Raw genomic sequence first — 15485 nt, forward strand, 5'->3', positions numbered from 1 at the left:
TCCCTTAAACGTATGCCCGTTGAACTGCTTTATTATATATTTTGAATTGACAACAGGTTAATTTGTAGGTGTAGCTAAATATAGGTATATTTAGCAAAGGGATTGCATTTAGAGCTGGCTAATGTTTAATAGCATAAAAACCAACCGAAAAGTGATTAATTCGTAATAATATGGACAGAAAGAAAACCATACCTCAATAATATTTGGGTGTATAAAACAACAAAAAGAAGAATAGATACCTGATGAAGTTGCGAGCTGTTAAATACGGAAAACGTTATGTTCAAAAATATAAATTGGGACTATTTCGAAAGCTGTAACCGGAAATCGGGTAGATAATATGTCTGACTTGAAAACAGCAGGTTTAGGTGGTCGTTAATACCTGGGGCTCCCCGGGATTGTTCACAACAACAGAGGAAGCCGCACCAGCTCTGACCAAATAAAGCCCAGTCGCGATTTTTAGATCCTGTTTTGGAACCACATTAACGGAAACCAACGTTAACGCGTTACTGCGCGAAGGGCTTCGTTCTTCTACTGATAGCTATTGTTTGTACCGAGCTAGCTTTGTCCTTCTTCGCAGTCACAGCTGTGGTGGTTTGCTGATATATTTATACAAATCGTTGTGGAATATGGCTCAGCATGGACATCATGTAGCCAGTTCACAAAAAGCACTAATGCTGGAGATGAAAAGTCTCCAAGACGAGCCGGTCGAAGGGTTCAAAATAACTTTGGTGGACGAGTCGGACATGTACAACTGGGAAGTAGCGATATTCGGACCCCCAAATACACACTACGAGGGTGGTTATTTTAAGGTGAGTAGCTAATGTTAGCTAGCAGTCGATCTATTGTTCTTTAGCTGGTAGATTTAGCCTACATTTATTTTAATTTACTCATAGAGGACAACCCAACGGCTAACCTTAGCCCCCGAGTTACCGTCTTCAACAACAGCAGGTTAACAGTTAATAACGTTAACTTATATTAGCTAATTGGCAGTTGTTCCCCGTTTAACGTTAGTGATAAAACAATCTCCCCTTCTTTGTTCAACTCTAAATCAACTCCACTCAATCAGGAGTATTACATTTTAGTGTTACCATCTCGTAGACATCAAAACTTTTTTCCCCCTTAAAATAGAGATTCAGTGAGGTGAAGTGGGTCCCTTATAGTGACAGCCAGTCAGCACATGATCACGTTTGACAGAGTTACTTTTGTGTTAACATGAAACAAAAGCTTGTTAGCATAACCGCCTCAACCTTTAACGTTACTATGATTAGCCAAACTCATCATCTAACTAATTCAATCATTTCCTTTGTGTTTACCATTACAAATCAACATCCCTAGGTTGAATAGGCTATTTGTTTGTAACCTATGTTCAAATTAACTCAAAGGAATAAATCCATAATGCACGGTAACCTTGCTATTGAAATGTAGACAGCCCAAATCTTAGCTTGTCTAACTTATTGTTACTTTATAAGTAATTTCACTTGTTTTCCAGCATACTTCCTCCCTTGAGAGTGAAGATGCGTTGGTTTCACAGATATGTTCCTGTTTTTGAGTATGTGTGTTATTGGCAAAGAAGGTCAACAATTCTTCTTCTCTAGCACTTAATGCTTAATTGTAAGATCTTTTTGGAGTGACAGGAATGTCAGCTCTACTTTTATTTTCATGACACCATGGCTGTGACCCTTGACCCGTTAACTACTGGTTGTTTGTACAGTTTTTGTCCTGAAAGCTCACCCAAGTTTCAAGTCCTATACTAATGTGGTTATTCATCCTATAAAGCACTTGGATTTATTACTTTGTTTGGCAAAGTCAAATAAACCCCCGTTAGTGCTGCTTCAAACTATCCCTAGATACTTTACTTTATTGAACATCAAACAAAAAATAGTGAGCTTTTATTAAGGTGGTATAATATTTGTCTTTCTGAGAAAAAGACGAGAATAATATAGGTTAGGGCCCTGAAAGAAGATTAGAGTAGCAAACTAAAACAACATACTCAAATGCATGGTCTCTTTACAAGGGCTTTTTGTCATGGGCTCATAATGCTAAGTCCCGCATTAGCCATAGTTGTTTCCTTATTACAGCTAAACTGTAATGTATCAGTAAAAGGCTCCCTCCCACCGTGTTCACATTATCCAGCATATTGTAACTGTTCTCTGTTTGTAAACCATCACGTTAGCTGTACAGTGCTTTGTGATCCCAGTTCTTAAGAAGCTTGTTTATTTTGCCTCTGGTCTTTTTCAAGCCTATGAACACAAGCAGAGGGCCCCAGCCAGGCTACCGTAGACGGTGTTCAGTGTATCTGTGTGGGTGCTGTGTACAGGATTCCTTTGTCGGGCCAGGAATGCACAGCCTGGCTGTGAAATCCACTGCATGGTTGTGACTCATTGTTCTGTGCTGGGTTTCCATCTAACCTGTTTGCCATATTCTACCAAAAAAGACAAAAACAAAAACCCTGTTCTGGCCAGGTTACTCAAACAAACAGGCAGTTGTGACATGCTGCCGCTGCCTGTTCATTCAAAACAGGGCAGGTAATGACGTCACATGAAACCTGGCTGAGTCAGGCGTTTATTTCACATGGGTGTTGCTCTCAAAGAGTCACACCATGACGAATACATTATGACTGCAGGCACATAGTGGACTGAGACATATTGAAATGTCATTCAAACAACATTAGATATCTGTCCTGGACCCACAATACATAAGTAAACACAGTACCTTTATCATAATAAAGTGACCATTGACCTGTAGGCCTCACAATAGGCCCTGATGCTGACATTCATTCATTAGTTCTGATACATTTCCAAGCTTGAGGTCCTTTTGTGAGTATGCCCTCTGCTTTGTCATGTGAAGTATCCCTCCAGGCTCTGAGTGGCTGATGATTACTGGCAGAGGGCCAGTTGGTCCCAGAGCCGGCCATGGTCCTGGGTCATGTATGAAGCAGAGCAAATCAGTTGCCTACCTTAAGAGTACAGACTTTAAGACGTGTTTGGACAGTGACCCACTGTGTCTGATGTTTTTCTACACATTCAGTTTGAATGTCCAGACGATACAGTGACTGAGGTTTAAACAGTTTACTTTATGTAGTCAAGTACAATGTTAATCTCAGGCTTACATATGAAAACCTTGGGTTGGGGACATATAAAACATAAAAACTGTGCTGGTCATTTTCTAGTAGATCTCTGGTCTGTCTCTTATTCTCTCTCTCTCAATTCAGCACATCTCTGTCCTCTCTCCTCGTATTTTCTTAACCCAGAGGAAGTCTTACAAAAATCAAGAAGTGAGACTTCAGTGTTTTTATGAAATCATACAATCACACTCCTATTAACGTCACTCCACAACCATAACAATTTTGCCAGTATTTAACACTTAATCTCGAAAATTAATGCTAAGGGCAGTCTCTTGATTGTTTGTTTGTTTTTTAGATGTTTGGGTCTCCTTAAAAAGAAATGTATTTGCTGAGGAGCTACTTGTTTTTGATTTCGCTCCCCAATCAGTCTCCTCAGGAATTGCAATCTCACAATTTGTGAGTGCTTGCAGTTTTGTCTGATATGTGCACAACATCTGCATTAAAATGTCATGGAAGAATAATTGAAAATGTAGTGAATCACAGCACTTTTCCACATATAATATCCTAATCCATAACTGTTATTTTGATCCCCGATACCAAATGAACTCCCTTCTCAAAAAGCCAAAAGTAGTTACGGTGCTTTCCAAGGTGCTTTGCAGCATCTGATTTTTGTTTTGCTAAAGTATTAGATTCATATCAATACAAAGCAAAAATACCAGCTACACACAGACAAAAAAAAATAAAAAAATTGCTGTAACTTAGATGATTGAGCTTTTGGTTAGTGAACTCTCAATTTCTTGGTATTCCTAATTATTTTTAAATTGTTTTTTATATATATATATTATAATATATATAATTGCTAGTACCATCTGTATGGTGGAGTAACAAAACACAAAACCCATTACATTCACTGTGCTTCTGTGCTCTCCATGTTGGGTTAATAAAACAACAAGGACGGCCCATAAACTCCACTTGAGAACTATGACATTGCTTTTTTCAGAGTCTGTCAGTTCACATTAGACCTCTTCCTGCTTCGTTTTGTGTCATGCACCAGAACAGCAGAAAAGGGTACTGTACTCTATATCCACAATTATGAGGTAATCTGACTGTGTTTTACAGAGAAGTTTGTCCCAGCGATATACACCAGAAAGTATGCAGTATATCTGCGTGTGTGTGTGTGTGTGTGTGTGTGTGTGTGTGTGTGTGTAATGACAGAGCTGCACTGCACTGCTGTGGAAGAGCCTGGGATCTGTTTGAAGTGCTGCTGTGTCAGCACCTGGCAGCTTTAATTGTCATTTTTGTTGCATATAATTATGATGTGAATGGGATCTCTGCAACTCAAAATATACTGTGAAACAGAACATCTTTCATATCTCAGTCAAGCTGTTTTCTCGAGTTGCTTGCTAAACACTGACAGACTGCTTCTTCACAGCAAACATGAAGAAGAGGGTTGTTGCCCTTTGGTTTTGGCCCAGGCCTGTCTGTCTTTTTTAGCTCCTGAGAATCAGTCAACGAACACCAGTTCAGTTGATCAGCTGTATCTGTGTTTGTGCCTTCCTTCCTTCCTTCCTCCTTGGGTGCATGCTACATAATTTGTACAGGCTCCATGTTAGCCTTGCAGTAGCAGCGGAGGGGAGGGCACAGGCAAGAGGACCCAACCTGGCTGCAGAGGGCTTGGCTGGGCCGAGCCCGGCTGAGCCGCCGGAGTCATGTTTCCCCCTCTGGCTGTGTCACAGAGAAATGAGAGCAGGGCAGAGGAAAGAAGAGGGAATACAGAAACAGCCAGATCAAGAGCAGGCAGAGCCCTTCCTTGCAGTGGTGCCCCTTTGAAATGAGAGCCTGCTGTTAATAGAGGTGAGTGTGAGGCCCCAATAGACAGTTATAACCGTCCCCTGAAGCCCTGGCCATGTGTTCTTTCTCCTCCTGTATGGGCCACCAGTATAGAAATCATACCTCTGAAACATAGCTGTACAGGCTGTTTGTTTGAAATGTAACTTCAGCTTTTGATCCTTTTCCTTCTCCTCAATTTCCTCCTCCTGAGTTCAGTTAATGAGGCAGGGGCCTGTTGGGTATGAACATGATAATCTCTGGGACGTGTGTGTGTGTGTGTGTGTGTGTGTGTGTGTGTGTGTGTGTTAGAGAAGGTAAAGAGGTGTACGGGGAGAACAGAATGATTTGTTCTGTTCAGGGTCTTTGCATTGACCTGGTTTACTTCCCCTCGCTGTCATTTTCCACAGGGTGGGCGTGCTCACTCTCATTCCTGTTCTCTCTTCAAGGCAGCTTTTTAACTCACAATCCAAGATAGATTCTCACAGAAAGAGGAAATTGGCCTTGTATTCTGTATTCTCAGTAACAAGACTGTCATAAGTCCTTTTTTGCGTGCTTGGTAGGAAATTGGCTGCACTTCATGTCCACTGCTCAAATGAGCTGTTCAGACTGAATCACCTTTTGACCGTGGATGCTGTTAATTCTGTGCTCATTTTGAGGCATGACATGCAAGTCAGACGTAGCATGTACTGGGGCTGGCACTATGTGATGGGCAGAGATCTTGTTTGAGCTGCTGTATCTGAATCAAAAAATCCTTCCCTGTAGTGGACACAGAGTGAGAGGGGAGGGAGTGAGAGTTGTACAGTAAAGGCTAATATGTGAGTATATAATACAAATGTGTATTCAAATGTGTCCCTTACATGAGAATGATCCCTGGAAGAGAAAGCTGATATTGGTTTTCTAAGACCCTGCTGCATCGTCCTCTCTCTTCTCTCTCCTCCTTGTGTTTCTCCTCTTCTGTCTGCTGATGAGATAGGAGACAAGCTGCTCGCAGCTGCAGAGCAAATGAGCCAACCAAGCAGCCTGCCTGTGTTTAGTCCAGCTCCGTCACACTTCTTTACGCCATCCACCCATCCCCTCCTCCCTCCCTTCCTCCATCAATCCAAGGTTTGGTGTCACCTGAGTGGGCAGGTCATTGGTGGAAATTGTTCTGCGCCCACTTCCAATGGTTTTAAGTCTATAGTTGTTGCTGCTAAAACCACAAGCAACATGCATCTTTCTCTTCTTCTCTAGCCTCCTGATTTTGTCAGTTTTATTTTGATAGTATCATGGAGCTCTAAATGGTAACTATATGCCTTGCTTGTGTTTGCATACAGTTTGTGGCATTGTGTTACAAGGAAAACTGTTTTAAAACCTCCTGGTAAGCGGCGTTGTGAAATCATGCTCTTACCTTCTTACAGGGATCAATGCTCATGCTTATCCTTAATGCATATCACCACCTTCCTGCTTTACTTTATTGCTTGCATTCAGACACTATTTTATGGGAAGTGTTGATGCATAGGTCTTCCAGCAACAGGCTACAACGTGACGTATGGGATCATTTGTTATTTTTTATTATAATATGTACGGGGAATAAAGATCCTATATAATGAAAGCAGCAATGCTGAGTTGTTGGTACCATTTCCCTGTGTATCACCAAAGAGTTGGGTTGTTCTGTTTTGCTTTCCAGAGTTGTTTCCAAGATATCATAAAAAGTTGAATGATGAAACTGGATGGATAGACGGTTCTTTGCCAAAGGATTTTGATTTTGGTGGTGTTTGCCAGTGAACTAAAGTTGTCTGGGGCTTTCAGAAGTCAAGCTGCTGAAGAGCTTTTCATTCACATACTGTTTTGTTGGAAAATCAAACCTGGAAGACAAACAAACATAAACCACTTTGCCCACTGGAAGTGTTGGCATAGCTTTACGTTCAGCCGAATGCCCTCTAGTTCTCTTTTACGCCACTTCCATCCCTTTTTGAATTGGATCAAATGTTTTCTCAAAGTAATGCTGACTGACCACTGATAAGAGCTAGAGTGGTTTATTTAAAGCCTCTTCACTGGCAGATGCTTGGCCATGATGCGGAGGCAGGGAGGGCCAGTTTTCCCCAAATATACATGATAAGATTTCCATTGCCTATTTCTCAGCCAGTGGACAGGTATGATCTTGCTTATATTGTTTTGGAAGACAAACCAAGCTCTCACTGTTGCTGCCCCCCCCCCCCCTCCCGGCTGGCTGCTATGTGCTGCACTGTTGCCAGCCTGTAATGTGTACACTGTTGGCTTGAACCTTGCACTCTGAAAGGCCGCCAGCTTTCTGGCTGGGTCAGTCAGACCCTGGGATTTTGTTTTTTTCCTACAAGCGGCATTCTCTCTGGGCTGTGTCAATGTTTCCTCTCTGGTTTCATATGTTGAGAGTAGGTTTATTCTGTTTGTTGAAAATCAGGATCAGTTAAGGCACCAAGTACAACAAATGTTGCTCTTGTACGGTAGTTCAGGACATACTGACACACACAGACCCTGAAATATAGCTCTAAAGGACATGGTAGACAGCAGCAGCTTCGGTGACTATTAACAGGTCACACTTTTAGTGTTTTAGTCTGAGCTTTGATATGTTTCTGCTACCTTCAGCCCGGTTTAAATGCTACATTGCAGGCAAAGAGAGATAAAACCTTAATGTTGAGCATAAGTATTATATAGAGCAAAACCCCCTTTTATTCCAAGTGAAATCCCCCCCCATTTACCACTCCACCACCTCCCTGCTCCCATGCAGCCACGCCGATCCCCCTGCCTCCCGCTTGTTGGTTCACTGTGGCGAGGACCAGCTGACCATGCCGAATCAGCAAATGGGGGGGTGTTCAGCATGAACCCTCCCACCCCCCCACCCCATTGCACGCCTAATGGAACGGGAGGAGGGGTCCTCCACACATAGTGGGATTTATACAGTGTGTGTGTGGGTGTAGTTTCAGTGTGAGGACATATAATAGCAGAACACGGGTGTGAGTAGTGGATTGTCTTGGGTTACAGTGACAGCTGGAGAGGACAAACCTCCACAATATCTTTATACCACCCCCCCACCCACCGGTGTTTCTCTAAGCTCCACACACTCAGCAGCTGAATGTACTGCGAGCCACCCTCCCTCCCTCCACACCATATTACATTACACTGTCATTACCTCCTCCATGCTCAGCCACCTCAGTAGGGTTTGCCATGACTCTACAGCTACTATTTATAGGTTTCTTTCAATCACTATTGAAGCTGATCAGCATGATTGTGGAGCTTTTTATTCAGCAGCCGCTTGTTGACGCCAGTGCTGCAAACATAGGTCTTTATGAAGAAACGTTCAGAATGAAGAACTCTCTCTCCCCAGCATGCGTGCGTGTGTGTGTGTGCGTGTGTGTGCGTGTGTGTGTGTGTGTGTGTGCGTGTGTGTGTGTGTGTGTGTGTGTGTGTGTTGCTTCTGCGGCATTTCAGACTTACCCATGGGAGACTGTGTCCACCAGCAGAGGTCTTTATGAAGAAAGGTTCAGAATGAAGAACTCTCTCTCCCCAGCGTGCGTGCGTGTGTGTGTGCATGTGTGCGCGCGTGTGTGTGTGTGTGTGTGTTGCTTCTGCGGCATTTCAGACTTACCCATGGGAGACTGTGTCCACCAGCAGAGTAGTTTTTATCAAAAGTATGTGTGGGTAGGTTTTCTTGACGCAAACGACACCACTAGAGTGCTAAAACTATATGCAGTGGCCTAACTATGGCTAAACCGGTAAAGCCACTTTGTACTTCACACTTATTTTATACTTATACCCACTTGGTGCTTAATTTATTTTCTGACCTGTATTATAGTGTATTATCTTTTTTTGCTTAGTACTTCTATTCCTGTGTGCATTGACGTGATAGTGAGCTGCTGTAACAAAAGAGTTTCCCCTCTGGGATCAATAAAGTATTTCTGATTCTGATAAAGGAATCACCCTTTATTTTCCTAGTACATTTGAGACAGTGAGGCTCTTTTGACCTAATCAGTGGAAATGGTTCTCCCAAACAGTAAAAGTTTGGAGGGAAGTAGTCATGACTTGTCTATTGGCAATGGAGAAGTGTAGATAAACTGCCTGCCCCTCACGTTGCTAATATGTGTCTTTTCTCGCCCTCAGGCTCGGATCAAGTTCCCTGTCGACTACCCGTACTCTCCACCTGCTTTCCGCTTCCTCACCAAAATGTGGCACCCCAACATTTATGAGGTAACTCTGACCAGTATCAATGCTTAGACAAAACATACAATAGCTCCTCATAGCCTGTGTTAATACACCAGTGAGCTAGTGTTATATAAGTAAAAAAACAAGAGCAGACACACTTGATCCTTGTGATGTGATTCCAGGTAAAATGTTTTTAAATGTTAAAAAGTATTGTTAAGACAAACATTGTAGAAGAGTGACCAATCCTAGTATTTTAATCTTTTAACTTTATCTGTATGGTAATAACTCAAATATTGTCTGAACATATTGTCTGAACATGTTGGTGTTCTCTTCTCGTCCCCAGAACGGGGATGTATGCATCTCTATCCTGCACCCACCAGTGGACGACCCACAGAGCGGGGAGCTGCCTTCAGAGAGGTGGAACCCCACACAGAACGTCAGGTACACAACATAATTTTCTTTTTTCTCCTTTTTGACCTGACAAAGATCAGATTGGGATCGACTAGTTGCTGTTTTAAATTCATTTGTGGTTTGGAGTGCAGGCATTACTCTTCATTGATGCTAATTTCCAGCAGCTTTGCACCTTAATGATATCTCACTTAACTACCCTCCTTCTACTGTCCGCATTTCCCCCATTGTCCACCAATCAGTACAGGCTAAAGGCTGAACATAGCATGCAAGTGTTTGTGCAGCTTGTAGCCCATTTCTTACAAATTGCTGGAAGTAAGCATTACTAGAGCAGGATTTAGATTGATGCCTTTTTCCAGGCAACCCTGCTTTGCCTGAATCATCTTGTTGTGGTATGACAGTCATCTTGCAAAGACTTGAAACTTCCCGTAGATTCCTTCCTTTTGGGTTCCTCTGAGTTATTATTGTGTGCTAATGTAGCTGATAGTATCAGCTGTTTTGAAATGTCTTTGTTGTAAATGTGTACAGTGGCTATTTGATTCCAACAATGAAATGCAAAGCTTTTGAAGAGAATAAACCTCCAGATCATGGCTGTTTTTAAAAATACTGATGTGATGGTTAGAACCGACAAACCTGCCAGTCACACAACATTTCCAACCCAAGTTTTTCACCCCATTTATTATGCGTCAGATTATGTAGTATCCAGGAGCAGCAATGCTATTATTATAGCTAATAGATTATTGACTCTCCTGTTCATGGACATAATTTGAAGGTAGGCTAGTTGTTTGAGATCGTCTCTCAACTGCCAACCAACTTGCTGCCATGTAAATGCAGCAAACGTCGAAACATATAGTGTAATTCGTGCACCTTTTTATTTCATTTATTTACTTGACACACATTTATTTATTCAACCCCTTCTGCTTTCCCATTTTCTCTCTCTGTCTCTCTCCCTCTCTCCTTCCTTAGCTTTTTCTTTTATGCATTATGGGCAAACACAAACTCTCATGGCTGGATATAACTGTGTCCACAGTAATGGGCCCTCTATAGCCCCTGACCTGTTGATCACAACATAAACAAAAAGAAGTCCCACCTTTTTTTTCTCAAGGAAGGAGGAGAGCTGGTGAAAGAGCCCCAAAAACAGTTTAAGAGAGTCAGTCCAAATAGTTGATTCACCTCAGACAAATGGAGGTTCTGGGGTTTAGCTGGCTGGTTGTCTGGCCCTAACCTTCATCTCTCCCCCTCCCCCTTTCTTTCTCTCTTTGTCCTGCACTCTCAATGTCTCTTGTCTCGTCTTACCTCCAACTTCACTTCCCTACCCTGTGTTCCTCTGTTTCCCTGTCCTCCTCCTGTATTGCTTTCCTGTATTTTTATCTCTCTTCGCTCTCTCTCAGGACCATCCTGCTCAGTGTGATCTCTCTGCTGAACGAGCCCAACACCTTCTCCCCGGCCAACGTGGACGCGTCCGTCATGTACCGCAAGTGGAGGGACAGCAAGGGCAAGGACAGAGAATACATCGAGATCATCAGGTACCAAGAGGAATACAGCACACACAGCACTCTTCACACTTGGAATGGGAGCTTATAGTGTAGTAGGTACACAGAGTACCTGCACTGAAGCTCTGAGTGGCCTCGCCTCACTGTTTTTCTTTCCACCTCATAGGAAGCAGGTGCTGGCTACCAAAGCTGACGCAGACCGGGACGGCGTCAAGGTTCCCGTCACGTTAGATGAGTACTGCGTCCGCACCCAAGTCCCGCCCACAGATGACGGCTCCAACCTCTTATATGATGACTACTACGACGACGAGGAACTGGAGGAGGACGACGACGACGAGAACGATGACGAGGACTGTTGCTATGACGAGGACGACTCAGGCACCGAGGACTCCTGACCTTGCCTTCCCCATGATGTCACCCCCTCTTGTCCCTGACCAGTCCCTGCCTGCCCCCCCCACACACACACACACATACACACTCTCTTGTCATGGACTGAACTTTCATTTCCTGCCCCCCATCTTCCTGAATCCCACCAACCCCTGAACACCTCATCATCTTCACTTAGCACAGGCCCCCCTGTCCACCTTCTGTCACATGTGCAGTCATAGTATGCACACTAAAACCTGATGCATCAAAGAAAAGAAAGCTACAGAGTTGTTGTTATTTTGTTTCATACATGTTTCTTTTATTTTTTAATTTGTTGTCTAAGTATAGGTTATACACATGATACACACACAGCAGCACAACTTACAGTAATAGTACTGAGAACTGGTTTAAATTTCCTCCAAAGCGTTTTAGCTCCAAGACCTATTTCTTCCTCTGGCTTTGAGTGGAACAAAGCCTATCTGATGGCCAAGTTTCTTGTAGAAAATTTGGCTGAAGATTGGTCACGCCTTTTCTCGACATCATCAGCAGGGTGGAATGTAACGTCACAGATCAGATCAGAGTCAAACAAGCAGAGAGCAATTGCAAAGGAAGCTTATTCAGGAAAACTGGCGTACACTATGTGTGGTTTGAAAGGCTGAGTCACTTCCGCCTCTGAGCCACGTGCGTGGCTTCTGGTTAGCAAGCTGTTTGAAGCCCTGCCATGCTTCACCTCTGACCTTTTGAGCCCCAGGGCTTATGCTGCTCCAAACAGGGTAGTTATCCATTTCAAAAAACCGTTCACACTCCCTTGTGCCTTCCCTCACTCCCTGATATCACAGACCTGAATGACTCGTGGGACAGATGTATACACAGTGGGTCAAAGCAAACCCTTACCAGCCAGACAAACAAAGGTGGCAGAGGGAGATATTCCAGGTGGGGATACGGTGCAATCAGCGCCCTTCCGATGGAGCAAGTTTCAACTTATTTATAGCAGCACCTGTCAGATTTGATCAGGGTGTGAGTGAGAAAGGTAAAATCCAACAGCTGAACTAAAGAATGGAATGTAGATCAGAAATCCCACAAACATCCTCTGCTGACTGCCACGCAGCCTTCATCACACAAGCACGTGCTACTAGTGGCCTGGATGCATTAAGAAACAGCAAGCTGAGCCTGCTGCTGCTCATAAAATCCAACGTACTGTATTTAAAAAAACCTATGCAGTCAGTGCTTGAACCTACTTAATATGCAGTGCTTTAAACGTGGCAGTAAAGCTGAACCTTTCAACAGTCTGACCTGAACTCCAGCGTGAGTTTTACGAGCCAGCTATGTACCAGTGAGGGCTTTGGACTGACTGTGTCCTCGGTTAGAGATGGACATGTGTAGTTGTAAACGTCTTTGTTTGTCGGTGGTTTGTTATTCTAACTCGTAGCACAAGTCTCCAGAGCAGAAGAAACAAGAGTGAGATTGTACAATAGCCTTCATCAGACATCGCCCCCTCATGGTGGCTGTGTGTACAGGCAGTTTTTCTTTCTCCCCCCTCTGAAATGCTCGACTGGGCCGCAGCCATCTTAACTCACCTGAATCAATGAACCTTGTTACCTCAGAGGAGACAAGGCAGCAGTGTGAGTGATTCAGTAGAATGAAAATGGCCTGATTGAAAAAAAATAAATAAATATATATATATATATATATATATATATATATATATATATATATATATATATATATATATATATATATATATATATATATATATATATATATATATATATATACTGACAGAGTTTGGTTTTCAGTCTACACCGTCAGAAGCCCTTGGGTTTCTTCTCTCCCAACTGCCAGGAGTGCTCTGTTGCACACTCAAGACACATTACCACTATCCAGCAGTATTTCAGATGAAATTCTCCACATGGCTGTAACCATGTTTCCGTTGTGTGTGTGTGTGAATATTCGCAGATCGTTCATAAGATGTGTGGAGAACAAGCGCAGAAATGGGAAGGCATGGGGATAGGGTTGACCTTTTGAGCATGAACAGGAGACTGTGGTTCTTCACTAGCATGCTGTTATGATGTGTTTGTGGTTTTAGATCTGCTATAAGGGTTGGTATTGTGTCCAGGGACAAGGATTCAATTTTATCTAAAACTGTTGCTTTGTGAATGGGCTGAGGGTTGTCTATTTTTTTTTGGGGGGGGGGGTCTTTTACTGTTTAGATGTAATCATTTATTTCCAAATTGTGGTGCAAGCTGCAATGTTTTCTGTCTTATGTATTAAGTGCTATGAATATCGACCTGATTGTTAAAAACCCAGGATTTTTTATGGAAGAATGAATAAATGTATCAACTTATTATACACAAATATCAAACAGCAGAAAAGTATTGCAGAACCAAATTGACACAACACACCGTACAGTAATTATTCTAGCCTTTAATCAAGCCCTCTCAGAAATTACTTATCAATACTTAATAATTGACTGATGTCCATAAACACAGCCTATGAATGAACCTCCCCCCTCTGTTTTGATGTTTTAGGGTGACTGGGATTTCATTTTTGTCAAACTACTGTTATTTTTTATTGTCTTTCCTCCCCACTAGTCCGCCAGTTCTCTGAGCTCTGATTGGTGGCAGCATCACTGAGGGAAAAACCCAGCAGTTAATTACAGAAAACTACAAGAACCTCAGGAAAAAAAACAAAAAACAACTACCAACCAACAAATAAACATTCTTTTCCAGCTGAGTGAACCTGACCCCGGGGAGTCTCGCTTTTTGGCTTCAAAGGACTGTTTACAATCTCTACCTTGATATGCACATGTGGATATTTGACGATCACTTGATGGTTTTTTTTTGTTGTATTTTTTTCTTGTTTATATGTTCTTTTTTTCTTATGGTTTGTAAATCTATTTAAAATCTGAAATAAAGATCTTTATTAGATATTGACTGATTTTTTTATTGAAGTGTGGGGTAAATGGTTGAATTTGAGAGTTTTAAAGCGTTTCATTGGTTTCTCCTTTTTCTGTGTTCTCTTATAGACACTGAAATGGCGCGAGTGAATGAAATTTGAATGAAACTCAGGGCTTTCTCTGAGAGGTAAGATGCGTGTCCTTCCTTTTTTACTTTCCCAAACAGTGTGAGGAAAGTGCATGATGAGATGTGTACCCAGTAGTCACCCTGCTAGAGTCAGAGGGTGGTGGAGACTTGAAAGGATTTCCTGATGCTTTCCATGCTTTCATCTATTACAACTGGGAATTTAGGCAAATAACTTTTTCTAAATGGACATGGTTTCTTTTTCCTTGTCTTCTGTCCCCTTCTTCATTCTAGGACATGTAAAGTCTTGGAAGACACGGTAAGACATTTCTGTATTTTTTGTGAGGTCTCCCCATTACTCACTGTTTAACTAGTTCATTTAGCCCTGCTTTGCATGAAATAAACTCTGTGCTGTTTCTTTTTTGACATGTAGTGAAAAAAATCAAGAATACTCAAACGTACAAAAAAGCAAACTACATGCACTCACACGTAGAAGAGCTATGTGGAGAAAAGACTCAGGTGTTATCTGATTAATAAAACATTTCCTCTACATGTGAGTTTGTTCTTTTGTACATGTTTGCATCCCAAGATTTACCCATTGAGAAAACTTATCTTTAATAGAAAAATTTTAGCAATGTGGCTCTATGGATGGCAATGTAGGTCAGTTTATAATTCAACAACTACTGAATGTCATGAAATTTGGTTCACATTCATTGTGCCCAGAGGATGAATCTTACACACTCTGGTGATCATCTGACTCTAGTGCCACCAGCTGGCATGTGGTTTTGGGTGAAATGTCTCAACAACTAGATTCTAGTTGAACTGGACTACACAATCCAGATCACCAGTAATGGTGCAGAAATACAGAAATATTAAAGCCTCACAACAACTATGATAATCTTTCTGTGGACTGACTACTTAACTGTAGGGAGACAAATTCATATTTTCATGTCATACTGACTTTTAGCCATTTGGTTTATTCATATATCTTAACATGTAATGCATCATGGTCTTGGTAAACAAACCATTTTACTGCAATGGTATCCACTGACAAATACTGAAAGGGAATAATTCAGTGTTTAAGTGTGATAGTAACACAGGAGTGTAATTAACAAATAAAAGACATAAAAGTAATTTGATTTGTTC

General features: G+C 42.1%; 1 protein-coding gene across 1 annotated transcript; it reads left to right on the forward strand.

Moving 5' to 3' along the window:
- Nucleotides 1–325: 325 nt before the first annotated feature.
- cdc34a (cell division cycle 34 homolog (S. cerevisiae) a) lies at nt 326–12754 on the forward strand. The gene is made up of 5 exons (XM_044199963.1): nt 326–809; nt 9011–9097; nt 9396–9493; nt 10852–10986; nt 11120–12754. The coding sequence occupies exons 1-5, from the start codon at nt 627–629 to the stop codon at nt 11346–11348; spliced, it is 732 nt and encodes a 243-aa protein (XP_044055898.1). The 5' UTR covers nt 326–626; the 3' UTR covers nt 11349–12754.
- Nucleotides 12755–15485: the final 2731 nt, after the last annotated feature.

The sequence above is a fragment of the Siniperca chuatsi genome, linkage group LG6 (genome assembly GCF_020085105.1).
Source record: "Siniperca chuatsi isolate FFG_IHB_CAS linkage group LG6, ASM2008510v1, whole genome shotgun sequence".
Classification (NCBI taxonomy): Eukaryota; Metazoa; Chordata; class Actinopteri; order Centrarchiformes; family Sinipercidae; genus Siniperca; species Siniperca chuatsi.

What these genes read in the sequence shown, in the direction of transcription:
- cdc34a (XM_044199963.1), top strand. Translation starts at nt 627, where the DNA reads ATGGCTCAGCATGGACATCATGTAGCCAGTTCACAAAAAGCACTAATG. An exon ending in ACGAGGGTGGTTATTTTAAG is followed by an intron (nt 810 to 9,010) that starts GTGAGTAGCTAA and finishes TCTCGCCCTCAG; the next exon opens with GCTCGGATCAAGTTCCCTGT. An exon ending in AACCCCACACAGAACGTCAG is followed by an intron (nt 9,494 to 10,851) that starts GTACACAACATA and finishes GCTCTCTCTCAG; the next exon opens with GACCATCCTGCTCAGTGTGA.